The sequence below is a fragment of the Phyllobates terribilis genome, unplaced genomic scaffold (genome assembly GCF_046119375.1).
Source record: "Phyllobates terribilis strain yellow unplaced genomic scaffold, ASM4611937v1 Scaffold_8__6_contigs__length_399053987, whole genome shotgun sequence".
NCBI lineage: Eukaryota > Metazoa > Chordata > Amphibia > Anura > Dendrobatidae > Phyllobates > Phyllobates terribilis.
In genome coordinates this window covers 258,960,028-258,981,992 of record NW_027362768.1, presented here as the reverse complement: position 1 = coordinate 258,981,992, position 21,965 = coordinate 258,960,028, and the positions used below count along the sequence as shown (strand labels likewise).

General features: G+C 40.5%; 2 protein-coding genes across 12 annotated transcripts in view; one reads left to right on the top strand and one right to left on the bottom strand.

Annotated features, from left to right (window-relative positions):
- The window catches only part of LOC141157204 (uncharacterized), an 11,039-nt gene extending 5,673 nt beyond the window's left edge, over positions 1 to 5,366 (bottom strand). For 2 of the 6 annotated variants that reach the window (XR_012247758.1, XR_012247762.1), the window contains exon 1: positions 1,164 to 1,919. The gene's annotated coding sequence lies outside the window, so the exon portion shown is untranslated. Of the gene's footprint in view, positions 1 to 1,163; positions 1,920 to 1,979; positions 2,110 to 2,261; positions 2,801 to 4,779 lie in introns of those variants that run through there. The other 4 variants (XR_012247766.1, XR_012247763.1, XR_012247765.1 and 1 more) reach the window with 4 other exon arrangements.
- LOC141157203 (uncharacterized) lies at positions 2,010 to 9,805 on the top strand. Of its 6 annotated transcripts, XM_073644186.1 has the most exons (5): positions 4,726 to 5,155; positions 5,230 to 5,287; positions 5,440 to 5,569; positions 5,961 to 6,385; positions 9,039 to 9,805. In XM_073644186.1, coding segments are annotated over exons 3-5 (549 nt in total). In that variant the 5' UTR covers positions 4,726 to 5,155; positions 5,230 to 5,287; positions 5,440 to 5,446; the 3' UTR covers positions 9,040 to 9,805. The 6 variants fall into 6 exon arrangements, 4 of the variants coding, with proteins under 4 accessions (XP_073500286.1, XP_073500287.1, XP_073500284.1 ...); XM_073644183.1 differs by having other exon boundaries at positions 4,726 to 5,287; XR_012247757.1 differs by lacking the exons at positions 4,726 to 5,155; positions 5,230 to 5,287 and having other exon boundaries at positions 5,440 to 6,385; positions 9,039 to 9,449; positions 9,524 to 9,581; positions 9,734 to 9,805.
- The last annotated feature ends 12,160 nt before the right edge of the window (positions 9,806 to 21,965 follow it).

Here is a 21,965-nt window from a genome sequence, read left to right as displayed (position 1 = left end):
CTATGTATCGTTTCCATAGAATGGAATGTTCTTGAAACAATGGATTGCTGTATACATACTGTGTCTCAAAAGTGGACATGTAGGAGTTTGCGTAAGGGGGGCTACATTAGAGCCCATTGCGGTCCCCTTGGTCTGTATGTAAAATGTATCCTGAAAGAGGAAGTAGTTATGTGTAAGGACTATTGTTAGGAGTTCTACGGTTAAGTCAATTATAGATGGGTTGGTATCTGAGTCCCTCAACATTTGTGTGACAGCTTGGATACCCCGATCATGGGGAATTGAGGTATAGAGGCTGGTGACGTCTAAGGACACTAAGATGGCTTCTGGAGGAACTTGTTTGAGTGTTTTGATGATCTCAAGAAAGGCACCTGTATCTAATAGATAAGATGGACTTTTTTGGGTGAGTGGTGTGAGGATCTTCTCTAAAAAAGATTGCCAGAGGTGATAAAACGGAATCTGTAGAGGCCACAATAGGACGCCCGGGGGGGTTGGGTAAGACTTTTGTGGATTTTGGGTAAGACATAAAATACCGGTATAATTGGATGTGGATTTATTAAGTATTCATACGTTTTTAAGTCAATGACATTGGCTGTTAAAAAACGTTGTAGTGTCGAGGTGATGAGTGTTTGTATTTTTGTGGTCGGGTCCGTAGATAGTTTACGGTATGTGGACTCATCATTAAGTTGTCTTAGAATTTCCGTAATGTAATCACATTTGTTCATGACCACTACCGCTCCACCTTTATCAGCTGGCTTTATTATCAAATCTTTGTCCTCTTGCAGGCTTCGTAGGGCCTGTCGGTCAAGAGGAGAGAGATTCGTCTGATAATGTGTTCTGCCCTTGTCAATATTGGAGCGCAATTTTTGAAACGCCCCATCCACGAACCCTATGAAGGTTTCAAGTGGATGTGTGCCTCGAGGAGGCCTATATTTACTCTTAGACCGGAGACCTAAGTCTTGGGCTGTGATATCGGTCGTAATGACCGGAGGAGTGGCGTTAGAAGGATTATGTGCAAAGTGAGTTTTCAGACGTAAGGTACGGTAAAAGCGTTGTAGCTCCATGTCTAATTTAAAGGTATTGTATTTGTATGTGGGGCAGAAGGAAAGTCCCTTTTGGAGAACAGATGTTTGTGCAACGTTGAGAGTTTTGGAAGAGATATTTACCACCAGTTGTGGGTCTGTGATCGGGTAATTCGTGTGAAGTCCAGATTTCCCCTTGTTCCTATTGCCTCGCCTCGTCTTCTTCTGTTGGGACGTCTTCGTGTTTGACCTAAAAAAGGAACAGACTGAATAGTGGACTGTCTTTGGTCCATGTCGGATCCGGAGGAAGTGTAGTCGGTTGAAGACTTGGCTGTGCGGTGGGTATATTTGTTTGTAGAGGGATTGTCTCGCCATCTGTATACTCGGTTCTGTTCGTAGTCCTGGAGATCTCTAGCGAACTTGTTCCTTTTTCTAGTTTCGGTATCACGTTTGTGCAGATCAATGTTGGTCTGGATTTTGCTTTGAAGCGTCTGGAGATCCTCAGGGCTGATCGAAGTCGTCAATTGGGATTCGATGTTTTTGATCTGTTCCTTCGTTGTAGTGATTGCCTTATGTAAAAAGTCCACTGTTAGTAGCATCAAATCAAAAGAACATTTATTAAGGATGAGTTCAAATTTGCTACAATAATCAGGAATGTCAGAGAAAAGAGTAGGACGGATTGGTACCCTTAGTCCCCTAGGAATCCTCTGAACTCTTAAATACTCTGTGAGTGTTGCGCAGTGTAACTCAATATTGGTGAGATGTCTGCGTTCTTTTTCCAGGTCCCGCCCACGTGTTTCGCTGGGTGGTACCCTAAGGAATTCGCTGGAAAGGTTGGTTTGGGAAATGATGTTAGATGCTTCATCTGCGTTATATGAAAAGGTTACTGATGACATGACGCAACAGTGTGCTTGCGGACAGGAGTAAGTAATGATAAGAAAAAACGCAGCACTACTGGACCTGGGTGCTTGAGTAGGGTCCAAAGCCTTGAGATATAGTGATAACCTCAGCACACCAATTGATATAAAAGGTACTTTTATTAGCAGTCCACAGTAAAGACGTTTCGGTCAACACGACCTTCATCAGTGTACTGCATATAAACAGAAATATACAGAAATAGAGACATTATAGTGATTGTAAAATTACAATATATATTATGAGACATATATAAAGAGACAAGAGGTCTATGTGTCTATGTAACCTTTATCCAGCAAATAAAATAAGAAGAACGGAGCAACCTACCAAATTACTGGGATGGGAGCAGGAAAGAGGAAGGAGATGGGACCCAATACTGGGGATCCTATGGAGAGAGTGCATACCATGAAGATATGTGGAACTGGAATAGGGTGAGGGCTATAAGAGAGGAAAACATACCGTGTAGGTGAAGAGCCTGAAGTAAAGTGCTGCCTGGATCGCGGTATCCACCGCTGGATATTAGCAGGGTGTGTGTATAGAGGGACTGGCTATAAGTATGGGTGTAGGGGAGGAGGATTTGGCAGTCAGCCAATGAGAGCAGTGAAAGTGCCGGTGAATAGCGCTGGATGCGGTGACGTCACAGGAAGTGACGCGAGGCGGGGAGGTGCCGGCTTCTGATTGGTCCGGTGCCGCGCATGCGCACATGCGTGCGTGTCAGCCGGCGTGCAGGTGCGTTCCAGGGACCAGGAAGTGGTTTCTGTATTTGGAGTATGTGATATACTGCCGGAAAAAAGAAGCAGGAAGCGTTTCACCATCGGGAGGGAGGGTTGGAGAGGTATGGAAGGACGAGGGTGGGTATGGATCCATAATCTGTAACATGAAATAAATTGTCAGTTGAAGTTACATGGCACAACACAGTCAAAAAGCACATCACAATATTGTTATGATATCCTGTAATAGGTAGGTATGCATCAATCATGGATCTCATGATAAACAACAAATAAGGATTAAATGTTAATCCATTAAAGAGTGAGAGGGATATCCATACATAAACTAAGGTCCCTGCTTGAGCAATATGTGACCAGGTGAATTTAAATAAAATAAGTGAAGATCATAATCGTAGTGTGGTCAAGATACCATATAATAGGTGAATGTACGTCAATCATGATCCTACTGATAAAAAAGCAAAATAAAGATTAGATATTGACCCATTGTGGAGTAGGAGGGATATACTCATATAGGCTGGGGTCCCTACTGGAGTAATACCGGATCAGGTGAATTTAAATAAATGAGTGAAGATCATAATCCTTATTGAGCCCTTTGGGATAAAGGGACTGCAGTTGATGAATCCAAAATGCCTCTCTCTGTTTGAGGGTTTGGATTCGATTGCCCCCACGGCGGAGTGGTCTGATTTGTTCTATGACTTGGAATCGCAATTGGGACACATTGTGTCCTGCTGCTATGAAGTGTTGGGGAATAGGTAAAAGTAAATTTTTGCATCTGATGGTGGATTTGTGTTTGGAGATTCTGTCTTTGATAGGTTGAGTTGTTTCCCCTACATAGACCAGGCCACAGGGGCATTCACTAGGTATACAACAAAATTCGTGTCGCAGGTATAGTAACCCTTAATGTTGTATTTCTTGCCTGTTTGTGGGTGATGGATAGTATCCCCTCTAAGGATATTGTGACACTGATGACAATGTAGACATGGAAAGGACGAGAGACATCCGATCGTATTCCATTTGTACATACATATCATCCTCTAGCTTACACCATACACCGCACGATACGGAAACATTGGAATATTCTTCAAACAGGCTACCCTACCATCAAATCTTTTCATCAACCTTTTCTACCTTGCTTTAAAAGAGCACCTAACATCAGAGATTCATTAGTCCGAGCTGACATAGGGACATCGTCCCTTGGTCCCCAGCAAAGATTTCTACAAACCCCTAAGAAAGGAACCTTTCCATGTCTACATTGTCATCAGTGTCACAATATCCTTAGAGGGGATACTATCCATCACCCACAAACAGGCAAGAAATACAACATTAAGGGTTACTATACCTGCGACACGAATTTTGTTGTATACCTAGTGAAATGCCCCTGTGGCCTGGTCTATGTAGGGGAAACAACTCAACCTATCAAAGACAGAATCTCCAAACACAAATCCACCATCAGATGCAAAAATTTACTTTTACCTATTCCCCAACACTTCATAGCAGCAGGACACAATGTGTCCCAATTGCGATTCCAAGTCATAGAACAAATCAGACCACTCCGCCGTGGGGGCAATCGAATCCAAACCCTCAAACAGAGAGAGGCATTTTGGATTCATCAACTGCAGTCCCTTTATCCCAAAGGGCTCAATAAGGATTATGATCTTCACTCATTTATTTAAATTCACCTGATCCGGTATTACTCCAGTAGGGACCCCAGCCTATATGAGTATATCCCTCCTACTCCACAATGGGTCAATATCTAATCTTTATTTTGCTTTTTTATCAGTAGGATCATGATTGACGTACATTCACCTATTATATGGTATCTTGACCACACTACGATTATGATCTTCACTTATTTTATTTAAATTCACCTGGTCACATATTGCTCAAGCAGGGACCTTAGTTTATGTATGGATATCCCTCTCACTCTTTAATGGATTAACATTTAATCCTTATTTGTTGTTTATCATGAGATCCATGATTGATGCATACCTACCTATTACAGGATATCATAACAATATTGTGATGTGCTTTTGACTGTGTTGTGCCATGTAACTTCAACTGACAATTTATTTCATGTTACAGATTATGGATCCATACCCACCCTCGTCCTTCCATACCTCTCCAACCCTCCCTCCCGATGGTGAAACGCTTCCTGCTTCTTTTTTCCGGCAGTATATCACATACTCCAAATACAGAAACCACTTCCTGGTCCCTGGAACGCACCTGCACGCCGGCTGACACGCACGCATGTGCGCATGCGCGGCACCGGACCAATCAGAAGCCGGCACCTCCCCGCCTCGCGTCACTTCCTGTGACGTCACCGCATCCAGCGCTATTCACCGGCACTTTCACTGCTCTCATTGGCTGACTGCCAAATCCTCCTCCCCTACACCCATACTTATAGCCAGTCCCTCTATACACACACCCTGCTAATATCCAGCGGTGGATACCGCGATCCAGGCAGCACTTTACTTCAGGCTCTTCACCTACACGGTATGTTTTCCTCTCTTATAGCCCTCACCCTATTCCAGTTCCACATATCTTCATGGTATGCACTCTCTCCATAGGATCCCCAGTATTGGGTCCCATCTCCTTCCTCTTTCCTGCTCCCATCCCAGTAATTTGGTAGGTTGCTCCGTTCTTCTTATTTTATTTGCTGGATAAAGGTTACATAGACACATAGACCTCTTGTCTCTTTATATATGTCTCATAATATACATTGTAATTTTACAATCACTATAATGTCTCTATTTCTGTATATTTCTGTTTATATGCAGTACACTGATGAAGGTCGTGTTGACCGAAACGTCTTTACTGTGGACTGCTAATAAAAGTACCTTTTATATCAATTGGTGTGCTGAGGTTATCACTATATCTCAAGGCTTTGGACCCTACTCAAGCACCCAGGTCCAGTAGTGCTGCGTTTTTTCTTATCATTACTTACTCCTGTCCGCAAGCACACTGTTGTGTCATGTCATCAGTAACCTTTTCATATAACGCAGATGAAGCATCTAACATCATTTCCCAAACCAACCTTTCCAGCGAATTCCTTAGGGTACCACCCAGCGAAACACGTGGGCGGGACCTGGAAAAAGAACGCAGACATCTCACCAATATTGAGTTACACTGCGCAACACTCACAGAGTATTTAAGAGTTCAGAGGATTCCTAGGGGACTAAGGGTACCAATCCGTCCTACTCTTTTCTCTGACATTCCTGATTATTGTAGCAAATTTGAACTCATCCTTAATAAATGTTCTTTTGATTTGATGCTACTAACAGTGGACTTTTTACATAAGGCAATCACTACAACGAAGGAACAGATCAAAAACATCGAATCCCAATTGACGACTTCGATCAGCCCTGAGGATCTCCAGACGCTTCAAAGCAAAATCCAGACCAACATTGATCTGCACAAACGTGATACCGAAACTAGAAAAAGGAACAAGTTCGCTAGAGATCTCCAGGACTACGAACAGAACCGAGTATACAGATGGCGAGACAATCCCTCTACAAACAAATATACCCACCGCACAGCCAAGTCTTCAACCGACTACACTTCCTCCGGATCCGACATGGACCAAAGACAGTCCACTATTCAGTCTGTTCCTTTTTTAGGTCAAACACGAAGACGTCCCAACAGAAGAAGACGAGGCGAGGCAATAGGAACAAGGGGAAATCTGGACTTCACACGAATTACCCGATCACAGACCCACAACTGGTGGTAAATATCTCTTCCAAAACTCTCAACGTTGCACAAACATCTGTTCTCCAAAAGGGACTTTCCTTCTGCCCCACATACAAATACAATACCTTTAAATTAGACATGGAGCTACAACGCTTTTACCGTACCTTACGTCTGAAAACTCACTTTGCACATAATCCTTCTAACGCCACTCCTCCGGTCATTACGACCGATATCACAGCCCAAGACTTAGGTCTCCGGTCTAAGAGTAAATATAGGCCTCCTCGAGGCACACATCCACTTGAAACCTTCATAGGGTTCGTGGATGGGGCGTTTCAAAAATTGCGCTCCAATATTGACAAGGGCAGAACACATTATCAGACGAATCTCTCTCCTCTTGACCGACAGGCCCTACGAAGCCTGCAAGAGGACAAAGATTTGATAATAAAGCCAGCTGATAAAGGTGGAGCGGTAGTGGTCATGAACAAATGTGATTACATTACGGAAATTCTAAGACAACTTAATGATGAGTCCACATACCGTAAACTATCTACGGACCCGACCACAAAAATACAAACACTCATCACCTCGACACTACAACGTTTTTTAACAGCCAATGTCATTGACTTAAAAACGTATGAATACTTAATAAATCCACATCCAATTATACCGGTATTTTATGTCTTACCCAAAATCCACAAAAGTCTTACCCAACCCCCCGGGCGTCCTATTGTGGCCTCTACAGATTCCGTTTTATCACCTCTGGCAATCTTTTTAGAGAAGATCCTCACACCACTCACCCAAAAAAGTCCATCTTATCTATTAGATACAGGTGCCTTTCTTGAGATCATCAAAACACTCAAACAAGTTCCTCCAGAAGCCATCTTAGTGTCCTTAGACGTCACCAGCCTCTATACCTCAATTCCCCATGATCGGGGTATCCAAGCTGTCACACAAATGTTGAGGGACTCAGATACCAACCCATCTATAATTGACTTAACCGTAGAACTCCTAACAATAGTCCTTACACATAACTACTTCCTCTTTCAGGATACATTTTACATACAGACCAAGGGGACCGCAATGGGCTCTAATGTAGCCCCCCCTTACGCAAACTCCTACATGTCCACTTTTGAGACACAGTATGTATACAGCAATCCATTGTTTCAAGAACATTCCATTCTATGGAAACGATACATAGACGACGTCTTTTGTATCTGGACAGGTTCCCAGGACACTTTAGATGAATTCTTTATGGCTCTTAATACCTCCTGTCCAGGTTTACATTTTACTCTCAACCACCACCCGCATCAGATCAACTTTCTAGATACTCTAGTTATCAAAGATGCCTCAGGACTATTGACCACTGACATCTATAGGAAATCCACAGATCGCAATACACTTCTACATTTTGCAAGCAACCACCCAACCCCCATGAAACATGCCATTCCCAAATCACAATTCCGGAGGGTTGAACGTATTGTGACAGATATGACATTACGAGAAGTCAGAGTAAAAGAAATGACACAGAAATTCGTAGAAAGAGGATATCCTCAGGACCTCCTTCATGAATCACAGGACCACCATACACAACCACGACGAGAGACATCCGATCGTATTCCATTTGTACATACATATCATCCTCTAGCTTACACCATACACCGCACGATACGGAAACATTGGAATATTCTTCAAACAGGCTACCCTACCATCAAATCTTTTCATCAACCTTTTCTACCTTGCTTTAAAAGAGCACCTAACATCAGAGATTCATTAGTCCGAGCTGACATAGGGACATCGTCCCTTGGTCCCCAGCAAAGATTTCTACAAACCCCTAAGAAAGGAACCTTTCCATGTCTACATTGTCATCAGTGTCACAATATCCTTAGAGGGGATACTATCCATCACCCACAAACAGGCAAGAAATACAACATTAAGGGTTACTATACCTGCGACACGAATTTTGTTGTATACCTAGTGAAATGCCCCTGTGGCCTGGTCTATGTAGGGGAAACAACTCAACCTATCAAAGACAGAATCTCCAAACACAAATCCACCATCAGATGCAAAAATTTACTTTTACCTATTCCCCAACACTTCATAGCAGCAGGACACAATGTGTCCCAATTGCGATTCCAAGTCATAGAACAAATCAGACCACTCCGCCGTGGGGGCAATCGAATCCAAACCCTCAAACAGAGAGAGGCATTTTGGATTCATCAACTGCAGTCCCTTTATCCCAAAGGGCTCAATAAGGATTATGATCTTCACTCATTTATTTAAATTCACCTGATCCGGTATTACTCCAGTAGGGACCCCAGCCTATATGAGTATATCCCTCCTACTCCACAATGGGTCAATATCTAATCTTTATTTTGCTTTTTTATCAGTAGGATCATGATTGACGTACATTCACCTATTATATGGTATCTTGACCACACTACGATTATGATCTTCACTTATTTTATTTAAATTCACCTGGTCACATATTGCTCAAGCAGGGACCTTAGTTTATGTATGGATATCCCTCTCACTCTTTAATGGATTAACATTTAATCCTTATTTGTTGTTTATCATGAGATCCATGATTGATGCATACCTACCTATTACAGGATATCATAACAATATTGTGATGTGCTTTTGACTGTGTTGTGCCATGTAACTTCAACTGACAATTTATTTCATGTTACAGATTATGGATCCATACCCACCCTCGTCCTTCCATACCTCTCCAACCCTCCCTCCCGATGGTGAAACGCTTCCTGCTTCTTTTTTCCGGCAGTATATCACATACTCCAAATACAGAAACCACTTCCTGGTCCCTGGAACGCACCTGCACGCCGGCTGACACGCACGCATGTGCGCATGCGCGGCACCGGACCAATCAGAAGCCGGCACCTCCCCGCCTCGCGTCACTTCCTGTGACGTCACCGCATCCAGCGCTATTCACCGGCACTTTCACTGCTCTCATTGGCTGACTGCCAAATCCTCCTCCCCTACACCCATACTTATAGCCAGTCCCTCTATACACACACCCTGCTAATATCCAGCGGTGGATACCGCGATCCAGGCAGCACTTTACTTCAGGCTCTTCACCTACACGGTATGTTTTCCTCTCTTATAGCCCTCACCCTATTCCAGTTCCACATATCTTCATGGTATGCACTCTCTCCATAGGATCCCCAGTATTGGGTCCCATCTCCTTCCTCTTTCCTGCTCCCATCCCAGTAATTTGGTAGGTTGCTCCGTTCTTCTTATTTTATTTGCTGGATAAAGGTTACATAGACACATAGACCTCTTGTCTCTTTATATATGTCTCATAATATATATTGTAATTTTACAATCACTATAATGTCTCTATTTCTGTATATTTCTGTTTATATGCAGTACACTGATGAAGGTCGTGTTGACCGAAACGTCTTTACTGTGGACTGCTAATAAAAGTACCTTTTATATCAATTGGTGTGCTGAGGTTATCACTATATCTCAAGGCTTTGGACCCTACTCAAGCACCCAGGTCCAGTAGTGCTGCGTTTTTTCTTATCATGACCAGTCAGGGAGACACTATTACTGGTTTTTTTTAACGGCAACAAATGCCAAAAGCAGGATAATACAGAGATTTGACCCGTGGAACTTCAAAACCACAGATATAATTATGTGGCCTACACCAGACTCTTTTAAACAGATATATTGGTGTCTGACCAGTCAGGGAGACACTATTAATGTTTTTTTTACAGCAAAAAATGCCAAAAGCAGGATAATACGGAGATCTGACTCGTGGAACTTCAAAACCACAGATATAATTATGTGGCCTACACCAGAATCTTTTAAACAGATATATTGGTGTCTGACCAGTCAGGGAGACACTATTACTGTTTCTTTTTATGGCAAAAAAAGCCAAAAGTAGGATAATACAGAAATTTGACCCGTAGAACTGCAAAACCACAGTTATAGTAATGTGGCATACACCATCATCTTTTAAACAGATATATTGGTGTCTGACCAGTCAGGGATACACTATTACAGTTTTTTTTAATGGCAAAAAATGCCAAAAGCAGGATAAAACAGAGATTTGACTCGTGGAAATGCAAAACCACAGTTCTATTTCTCTGGCCTACACCAGACTCTTTTTAACAGATATATTGGTGTCTGACCAGACAGGGAGACACTATTACAGTTTTTTTTACCGCAAAAAAATGACAAAAGCAGGATAATACAGAGATTTGTCCCATGGAGCTGCAAAACCACAGATCTATTTCTCTGGCCTACACCAGAATCTTTTAAACAGATATATTGTTTTCTGACCAGTCAGGGAGACACTATTACAGTTTTTTTTACGGCAAAAAATGCCAAAAGCAGGATAATACAGAGATTTGACACTTGGAACTGCAAAACCTCAATTCTATTTCTCTGGCCTACACCAGACTCTTTTAAACAGATATATTGGTGTCTGAAGAGTCAGGGAGACCTTATTACAGTTTTTCTACGGTAAAAAATGACAAAAGCAGGATAATACAGAGATTTGACCTGTGGAACTGCAAAACCACAGTTCTATTTCTCTGGCCTACACCAGACTCTTTTAAACAGATATATTGGTGTCTGACGAGTCAGGAAGACACTATAACAGTTTTTTTTATGGCAAAAAATGCCAAAAGCAGGATAATACAGAGATTTGACACTTGGAACTGCAAAACCACAATTCTATTTCTCTGGCCTACACCAGACTCTTTTCAATTCATATATTGGTGTCTGACAAGTCAGGGAGACCTTATTACAGTTTTTTTTTATGGTAAAAAATGCCAAAAGCAGGATAATACAGAGATTTGACCCGTGGAACTGCAAAACCACACTTCCGATTCTGTGGCCTACACCAGACTCTTTTAAACAGATATATTGGTGTCTGACCAGTCAGGGAGACACTATTACAGTTTTTTTTTACTGCAAAAAATGCCAAAAGCAGGATAATACAGAGATTTGACCCATGGAACTGCAAAACCACAGTTATAGCTATGTGGCGTACACCAGAATCATTTAAACAGATATATTGGTGTCTAACCAGTCAGAGAGACACTATTACATTTTTTTTTACGGTAAAAAATGCCAAAAGCAGGATAATACAGAGATTTGACCCGTGTAACTGCAAAACCACAGTTCCGTTGCTCTGACCTACACTTGACTCTTTTAAACAGATATATTGGTGTCTGACCAGTCAGGGAGACACTATTACAGTGTTATTCATGGCAAAAAAAGCCAAAAGCAGGATAATACAGAGATTTGACCCGTGGAACTGCAAAACCACAGTTATAGTTATGTGGCCTACACCAGACTCTTTTAAACAGATATATTGGTGTCTGACCAGTCAGGGAGACACTATTACAGGTTTTTTTTTATGGCAAAAAATGCCAAAAGCAGGATAATACAGAGATTTGACCCGTGGAACTGCAAAACTACAGTTCTATTTTTCTGACCTACACCAGACTCTTTTAAACAGATATATTGGTGTCTGACGAGTCAGGAAGACACTATAACAGTTTTTTTTTACGGCAAAAAATGCCAAAAGCAGGATAATACAGAGATTTGACACTTGGAACTGCAAAACCACAATTCTATTTCTCTGGCCTACACCAGACTCTTTTCAACTGATATATTGGTGTCTGACCAGTCAGGGAGACCTTATTACAGTTTTTTTTTACGGTAAAAAATGCCAAAAGCAGGATAATACAGAGATTTGACCCGTGGAACTGCAAAACCACAGTTCCATTTCTCTGACCTACACTTGACGCTTTTAAACAGATATATTGGTGTCTGACCAGTCAGGGAGACACTATTACAGTTTTTTTCATGGCAAAAAATGCCAAAAGCAGGATAATACAGAGATTTGACCCGTGGAACTGCAAAACCACAGTTCCGATTCTCTGGCCTACAACAGACTCTTTTAAACAGATATATTGGTGTCTGACCAGTCAGGGAGACACTATTACAGTTTTTTTTTACTGCAAAAAATGCCAAAAGCAGGATAATACAGAGATTTGACCCGTGGAACTGCAAAACCACAGTTATAGTTATGTGGCCTACACCAGACTCTTTTAAACAGATATATTGGTGTCTGACCAGTCAGGGAGACACTATTACAGGTTTTTTTTATGGCAAAAAATGCCAAAAGCAGGATAATACAGAGATTTGACCCGTGGAACTGCAAAACCACAGTTCTATTTCTCTGGCCTACACCAGACTCTTTTAAACTGATATATTGGTGTCTGACCAGTCAGGGAGACCTTATTACAGTTTTTTTTTACGGTAAAAGATGCCAAAAGCAGGATAATACAGAGATTTGACCCGTGGAACTGCAAAACCACAGTTCCGATTCTCTGGCCTACACCAGACTCTTTTAAACAGATATATTGGTGTCTGACCAGTCAGGGAGACACTATTACAGTTTTTTTTACTGCAAAAAATGCCAAAAGCAGGATAATACAGAGATTTGACCCATGGAACTGCAAAACCACAGGTAAAGCTATGTGGCCTACAGCAGACTCTTTTAAACAGATATATTGGTGTCTGACCAGTCAGGGAGACACTATTACAGTTTTTTTTACGGCAAAAAATGCCAAAAGCAGGATAATACAGAGATTTGACCCGTGGAACTGCAAAACCACAGTTATAGCTATGTGGCCTACACCAGACTCTTTTAAACAGATATATTGGTGTCTGACGAGTCAGGGAGACACTATTACAGTTTTTTTTACGGTAAAAAATGCCAAAAGCAGGATAATACAGAGATTTGACACTTGGAACTGCAAAGCCACAATTCTATTTCTCTGGCCTACACCAGACTCTTTTAAACTGATATATTGGTGTCTGACCAGTCAGGGAGACCTTATTACAGTTTTTTTTTACGGTAAAAAATGCCAAAAGCAGGATAATACAGAGATTTGACCCGTGGAACTGCAAAACCACAGTTCCGATTCTCTGGCCTACACCAGACTCTTTTAAACAGATATATTGGTGTCTGACCAGTCAGGGAGACACTATTACAGTTTTTTTTTACTGCAAAAAATGCCAAAAGCAGGATAATACAGAGATTTGACCCGTGGAACTGCAAAACCACAGTTACAGCTATGTGGCGTACACCAGAATCATTTAAACAGATATATTGGTGTCTGACCAGTCAGAGAAACACTATTACATTTTTTTTTACGGTAAAAAATGCCAAAAGCAGGATAATACAGAGATTTGACCCGTGGAACTGCAAAACCACAGTTCCGTTTCTCTGACCTACACTTGACTCTTTTAAACAGATATATTGGTGTCTGACCAGTCAGGGAGACACTATTACAGTTTTTTTCACGGCAAAAAATGACAAAAGCAGGATAATACAGAGATTTGACCCGTGCAACTGAAAAACCACAGTTATAGCTATGTGGAGTACACCAGAATCTTTTAAACAAATATATTGGTGTCTGACCAGTCAGAGAGACACTATTACAGTTTTTTTTACGGTAAAAAATGCCAAAAGCAGGATAATACAGAGATTTGACACTTGGAACTGCAAAACCACAATTCTATTTCTCTGGCCTACACCAGACTGTTTTAAACTGATATATTGGTATCTGACCAGTCAGGGAGAAACTATTACTGTTTTTTTTAACGGCAAAAAATGCCAAAAGCAGGATAATACAGAGATTTGACCCGTGGAACTTCAAAACCACAGATATAGTTATGTGGCCTACACCAGACTCTTTTAAACAGATATATTGGTGTCTGACCAGTCAGGGAGACATTATTAATGTTTTTTTTTACAGCAAAAAATGCCAAAAGCAGGATAATACGGAGATCTGACTCGTGGAACTGCAAAACCACAGTTATAGTTATGTGGCGTTCACCAGAATCTTTTAAACAGATATATTGGTGTCTGACCAGTCAGGGAGACACTATTACTGTTTCTTTTTATGGCAAAAAAAGCCAAAAGTAGGATAATACAGAAATTTGACCCGTAGAACTGCAAAACCACAGTTATAGTAATGCGGCATACACCATCATCTTTTAAACAGAAATATTGGTGTCTGACCAGTCAGGGATACACTATTACAGTTTTTTTTAATGGCAAAAAATGCCAAAAGCAGGATAAAACAGAGATTTGACTCGTGGAAATGCAAAACCACAGTTCTATTTCTCTGGCCTACACCAGACTCTTTTTAACAGATATATTGGTGTCTGACCAGAGAGGGAGACACTATTACAGTTTTTTTTACCGCAAAAAAATGCCAAAAGCAGGATAATACAGAGATTTGTCCCATGGAGCTGCAAAACCACAGTTTTATTTCTCTGGCCTACACCAGAATCTTTTAAACAGATATATTGTTTTCTGACCTGTCAGGGAGACACTATTACAGTTTTTTTTATGGCAAAAAATGCCAAAAGCAGGATAATACAGAGATTTGACACTTGGAACTGCAAAACCTCAATTCTATTTCTCTGGCCTACACCAGACTCTTTTAAACAGATATATTGGTGTCTGACCAGTCAGGGAGACCTTATTACAGTTTTTTTTACGGTAAAAAATGACAAAAGCAGGATAATACAGAGATTTGACACATGGAACTACAAAACCACAGTTCTATTTCTCTGGCCTACAACAGACTCTTTTAAACAGATATATTGGTGTCTGACCAGTCAGGGAGACACTGTAACAGTTTTTTTTTACGGTAAAAAATGCCAAAAGCAGGATAATACAGAGATTTGACAAGTGGAACTGCAAAACGACAGTTCTATTTCTCTGGCCTACACCAGACTCTTTTAAACAGATATATTGGTGTCTGACCAGTCAGGGAGACACTATTACAGTTTTTTTTTTATGGCAAAAAATGCCAAAAGCAGGATAATACAGAGATTTGACCTGTGGAACTGCAAAACTACAGTTCTATTTCTCTGGCCTACACCAGACTCTTTTAAACAGATATATTGGTGTCTGACGAGTCAGGAAGACACTATAACAGTTTTTTTTACGGCAAAAAATGCCAAAAGCAGGATAATACAGAGATTTGACACTTGGAACTGCAAAACCACAATTCTATTTCTCTGGCCTACACCAGACTCTTTTCAACTGATATATTGGTGTCTGACAAGTCAGGGAGACCTTATTACAGTTTTTTTTTACGGGAAAAAATGCCAAAAGCAGGATAATACAGAGATTTGACCCGTGGAACTGCAAAACCACAGTTCCGATTCTCTGGCCTACACCAGACTCTTTTAAACAGATATATTGGTGTCTGACCAGTCAGGGAGACACTATTACAGTTTTTTTTTACTGCAAAAAATGCCAAAAGCAGGATAATACAGAGATTTGACCCGTGGAACTGCAAAACCACAGTTATAGTTATGTGGCCTACACCAGACTCTTTTAAACAGATATATTGGTGTCTGACCCGTCAGGGAGACACTATTACAGGTTTTTTTTTATGGCAAAAAATGCCAAAAGCAGGATAATACAGAGATTTGACCCGTGGAACTGCAAAACCACAGTTATAGCTATGTGGCGTACACCAGAATCATTTAATCAGATATATTGGTGTCTGACCAGTCAGAGAGACACTATTACATTTTTTTTTACGGTAATAAATGCCAAAAGCAGGATAATACAGAGATTTGACCCGTGGAACTGCAAAACCACAGTTCCGTTTCTCTGACCTACACTTGACTCTTTTAAACAGATATATTGGTGTCTGACCAGTCAGGGAGACACTATTACAGTTTTTTTCACGGCAAAAAATGCCAAAAGCAGGATAATACAGAGATTTGACCCGTGGAACTGCAAACCAAAAGTAATAGTTATGTGGCCTACACCAGACTCTTTTAAACAGATATATTGGTGTCTGACCAGTCAGGGAGACACTATTACAGGTTTTTTTTTATGGCAAAAAATGCCAAAAGCAGGATAATGCAGAGATTTGACCCGTGGAACTGCAAAACCACAGTTCTATTTCTCTGGCCTACACCAGACTCTTTTAAACAGATACATTGGTGTCTGACGAGTCAGGGAGACACTATTACAGGTTTTTTTACGGCAAAAAATGCCAAAAGCAGGATAATACAGAGATTTGACACTTGGAACTGCAAAACCACAATTCTATTTCTCTGGCCTACACCAGACTCTTTTAAACTGATATATTGGTGTCTGACCAGTCAGGGAGACCTTATTACAGTTTTTTTTTACGGTAAAAAATGCCAAAAGCAGGATAATACAGAGATTTGACCCGTGGAACTGCAAAACCACAGTTCTATTTCTCTGGCCTACATCAGACTCTTTTAAACAGATATATTGGTGTCTGACCAGTCAGGGAGACACTATTACAGTTTTTTTACTGGAAAAAATGCCAAAAGCAGGATAATACAGAGATTTGACCCGTGGAACTGCAAAACCACAGTTATAGCTATGTGGCGTACACCAGAATCTTTTAAACAGATATATTGGTGTCTGACCAGTCAGAGAGACACTATTACAGTTTTTTTTACGGTAAAAAATTCCAAAAGCAGGATAATACAGAGATTTGACCCGTGGAACTGCAAAACCACAGTTCCATTTCTCTGACCTACACCAGACTCTTTTAAACAGATATATTAGTGTCTGACCAGTCAGGGAGACACTATTACGGGTTTTTTTTTACGGCAAAAAATTCCAAAAGCAGGATAATACAGAGATTTGACCCGTGGAACTGCAAAACCACAGTTCCATTTCTCTGACCTACACCAGACTCTTTTAAACAGATATATTGGTGTCTGACCAGCCAGGGAGACACTATTACGTTTTTTTTTTTACGGCAAAAAATGCCAAAAGCAGGATAATACAGAGATTTGACCAGTGGAACTGCAAAACCACAGTTCTATTTCTCTGGCCTACACCAGAATCTTTTAGACAGATATATTGGTTTCTGACCAGTCAGGGAAACACTATTACAGTTTTTTTTACGGCAAAAAATGCCAAAAGCAGGATAATACAGAGATTTGACACTTGGAACTGCAAAACCACAATTCTATTTCTCTGGCCTACACCAGAATCATTTAAACTGATATATTGGTGTCTGACCAGTCAGAGAGACACTATTACAGTTTTTTTTACGGTAAAAAATTCCAAAAGCAGGATAATACAGAGATTTGACCCGTGGAACTGCAAAACCACAGTTCCATTTCTCTGACCTACACCAGACTCTTTAAACAGATATATTGGTGTCTGACCAGTCAGGGAGACACTATTACAGGTTTTTTTTTACGGCAAAAATGCCAAAAGCAGGATAATACAGAGATTTGACCCGTGGAACTGCAAAACCACAGTTATAGTTATGTGGCCTACATCAGACTCTTTTAAACAGATATATTGGTGTCTGACCAGTCAGGGAGACACTATTACAGCATTTTTTTGCGGCAAAAAATATCAAAAGCAGGATAATACAGAGATTTGACCCGTGGAACTGCAAAACCACAGTTATAGTTATGTGGCCTACATCAGACTCTTTTAAACAGATATATTGGTGTCCGACCAGTCAGGGAGACACTATTACTGTTTTGTTTAATGGCAAAAAATGCCAAAAGCAGGATAATACAGAGATTTGACCCGTGGAACTTCAAAACCACAGATATAGTTATGTGGCCTACACCAGACTCTTTTAAACAGAAATATTGGTGTCTGACCAGTCAGGGAGACACTATTACAGTTTTTTTTTACGGCAAAAAATGCCAAAAGCAGGATAATACAGAGATTTGACCCGTGGAACTGGAAAAACCACAGTTCTATTTCTCTGGCCTACCCAGACCCTTTTAAACAGATATATTGGTGTCTGACCAGTCAGGGAGACACTATTACAGTTTTTTTTATGGCAAAAAATGCCAAAAGCAGGATAATACAGAGATTTGACGTGTGGAACTGCAAAACCACAGTTCTATTTCTCTGGCCTACACCAGACTCTTTTAAACAGATATATTGGTGTCTGACGAGTCAGGGAGACACTATTACAGTTTTTTTTTACGGCAAAAAATGCCAAAAGCAGGATAATACAGAGATTTGACCCGTGGAACTGCAAAACCACAGTTCTATTTCTCTGGCCTACACCAGAATCTTTTAGACAGATATATTGGTTTCTGACCAGTCAGGGAGACCTTATTACAGTTTTTTTTTACGGTAAAAAATGCCAAAAGCAGGATAATACAGAGATTTGACCCGTGGAACTGCAAAACCACAGTTCCAATTCTCTGGCCTACACCAGCCTCTTTTAAACAGATATATTGGTGTCTGACCAGTCAGAGAGACACTATTACAGTTTTTTTTACTGCAAAAAATGCCAAAAGCAGGATAATACAGAGATTTGACCCGTGGAACTGCAAAACCACAGTTATAGCTATGTGGCGTACACCAGAATCATTTAGACAGATATATTGGTGTCTGACCAGTCAGAGAGACACTATTACATTTTTTTTTACGGTAAAAAATGCCAAAAGCAGGATAATACAGAGATTTGACACTTGTAACTGCAAAACCACAATTCTATTTTTCTGGCCTACACCAGACTCTTTTAAACAGATATATTGGTGTCTGACCAGTCAGGGAGACCTTATTACAGTTTTTTTTTACGGTAAAAAATGCCAAAAGCAGGATAATACAGAGATTTGACCCGTGGAACTGCAAAACCACAGTTCCGATTCTCTGGCCTACACCAGACTCTTTTAAACAGATATATTGGTGTCTGACCAGTCAGGGAGACACTATTACAGTTTTTTTTTACTGCAAAAAATGCCAAAAGCAGGATAATACAGAGATTTGACCCGTGGAACTGCAAAACCACAGTTATAGCTATGTGGCGTACACCAGAATCATTTAAACAGATATATTGGTGTCTGACCAGTCAGAGAGACACTATTACATTTTTTTTTACGGTAATAAATGCCAAAAGCAGGATAATACAGAGATTTGACCCGTGGAACTGCAAAACCACAGTTCCGTTTCTCTGACCTACACTTGACTCTTTTAAACAGATATATTGGTGTCTGACCAGTCAGGGAGACACTATTACAGTTTTTTTCACGGCAAAAAATGCCAAAAGCAGGATAATACAGAGATTTGAACCGTGGAACTGCAAACCAAAAGTAATAGTTATGTGGCCTACACCAGACTCTTTTAAACAGATATATTGGTGTCTGACCAGTCAGGGAGACACTATTACAGGTTTTTTTTTATGGCAAAAAATGCCAAAAGCAGGATAATGCAGAGATTTGACCCGTGGAACTGCAAAACCACAGTTCTATTTCTCTGGCCTACACCAGACTCTTTTAAACAGATATATTGGTGTCTGACGAGTCAGGGAGACACTATTACAGGTTTTTTTACGGCAAAAAATGCCAAAAGCAGGATAATACAGAGATTTGACACTTGGAACTGCAAAACCACAATTCTATTTCTCTGGCCTACACCAGACTCTTTTAAACTGATATATTGGTGTCTGACCAGTCAGGGAGACCTTATTACAGTTTTTTTACTGGAAAAAATGCCAAAAGCAGGATAATACAGAGATTTGACCCGTGGAACTGCAAAACCACAGTTATAGCTATGTGGCGTACACCAGAATCTTTTAAACAGATATATTGGTGTCTGACCAGTCAGAGAGACACTATTACAGTTTTTTTTACGGTAAAAAATTCCAAAAGCAGGATAATACAGAGATTTGACCCGTGGAACTGCAAAACCACAGTTCCATTTCTCTGACCTACACCAGACTCTTTTAAACAGATATATTGGTGTCTGACCAGTCAGGGAGACACTATTACGGTTTTTTTTTTACGGCAAAAAATGCCAAAAGCAGGATAATACAGAGATTTGACCCGTGGAACTGCAAAACCACAGTTATAGTTATGTGGCCTACATCAGACTCTTTTATACAGATATATTGGTGTCTGACCAGTCAGGGAGACACTATTACAGCATTTTTTTGCGGCAAAAAATGTCAAAAGCAGGATAATACAGAGATTTGACCCGTGGAACTGCAAAACCACAGTTATAGTTATGTGGCCTACATCAGACTCTTTTAAACAGATATATTGGTGTCCGACCAGTCAGGGAGAAACTATTACTGTTTTGTTTAATGGCAAAAAATGCCAAAAGCAGGATAATACAGAGATTTGACCCGTGGAACTTCAAAACCACAGATATAGTTATGTGGCCTACACCAGACTCTTTTAAACAGAAATATTGGTGTCGGATCAGTCAGGGAGACACTATTACAGTTTTTTTTTACGGCAAAAAATGCCAAAAGCAGGATAATACAGAGATTTGACCCGTGGAACTGGAAAAACCACAGTTCTATTTCTCTGGCCTACACCAGACCCTTTTAAACAGATATATTGGTGTCTGACCAGTCAGGGAGACACTATTAAAGTTTTTTTTATGGCAAAAAATGCCAAAAGCAGGATAATACAGAGATTTGACCTGTGGAACTGCAAAACCACAGTTCCATTTCTCTGGCCTACACCAGACTCTTTTAAACAGATATATTGGTGTCTGACGAGTCAGGGAGACACTATTACAGTTTTTTTTTACGGCAAAAAATGCCAAAAGCAGGATAATACAGAGATTTGACCCGTGGAACTGCAAAACCACAGTTCTATTTCTCTGGCCTACACCAGAATCTTTTAGACAGATATATTGGTTTCTGACCAGTCAGGGAGACACTATTACAGTTTTTTTTTACGGCAAAAAATGCCAAAAGCAGGATAATACAGAGATTTGACACTTGGAACTGCAAAACCACAATTCTATTTCTCTGGCCTACACCAGAATCTTTTAAACTGATATATTGGTGTCTGACCAGTCAGGGAGACCTTATTACAGTTTTTTTTTACGGTAAAAAATGGCAAAAGCAGGATAATACAGAGATTTGACCCATGGAACTGCAAAACCACAGTTCCGATTCTCTAGCCTACACCAGACTCTTTTAAACAGCTATATTGGTGTCTGACCAGTCAGGGAGACACTATTACTGTTTTTTTTAATGACAAAAAATGCCAAAAGCAGGATAATACAGATATTTGACCCATGGAACTTCAAAACCACAGTTATAGTTATGTGGCCTACACCAGACTCTTTTAAACAGATATATTGGAGTCTGACCAGTCAGGGAGACACTACTAAAGTTTTTTTTTTATGGCAAAAAATGCCAAAAGCAGGATAACACAGAGATTTGACCCATGGAACTGCAAAACCACAGTTCTATTTCTCTGGCCTACACCAGACTCTATTAAACAGATATATTGGTGTCTGACCAGTCAGGGAGACACTATTACGGTTTTTTTTTTACGGCAAAAAATGCCAAAAGCAGGATAATACAGAGATTTGACCCGTGGAACTGCAAAACCACAGTTATAGTTATGTGGCCTACATCAGACTCTTTTAAACAGATATATTGGTGTCTGACCAGTCAGGGAGACACTATTACAGCATTTTTTTGCGGCAAAAAATGTGAAAAGCAGGATAATACAGAGATTTGACCCGTGGAACTGCAAAACCACAGTTATAGTTATGTGGCCTACATCAGACTCTTTTAAACAGATATATTGGTGTCCGACCAGTCAGGGAGAA

Bases quoted from the DNA above. Each gene is read 5' to 3' on its own strand.
- LOC141157203 (XM_073644183.1), top strand. From the start codon at position 5,208: ATGGTATGCACTCTCTCCATAGGATCCCCAGTATTGGGTCCCATCTCC. The intron at 5,288-5,439 runs GTAGGTTGCTCC...GTTTATATGCAG, and splicing joins GCTCCCATCCCAGTAATTTG to TACACTGATGAAGGTCGTGT. The intron at 5,570-5,960 runs GTCCAGTAGTGC...TTTTTACATAAG, and splicing joins GACCCTACTCAAGCACCCAG to GCAATCACTACAACGAAGGA.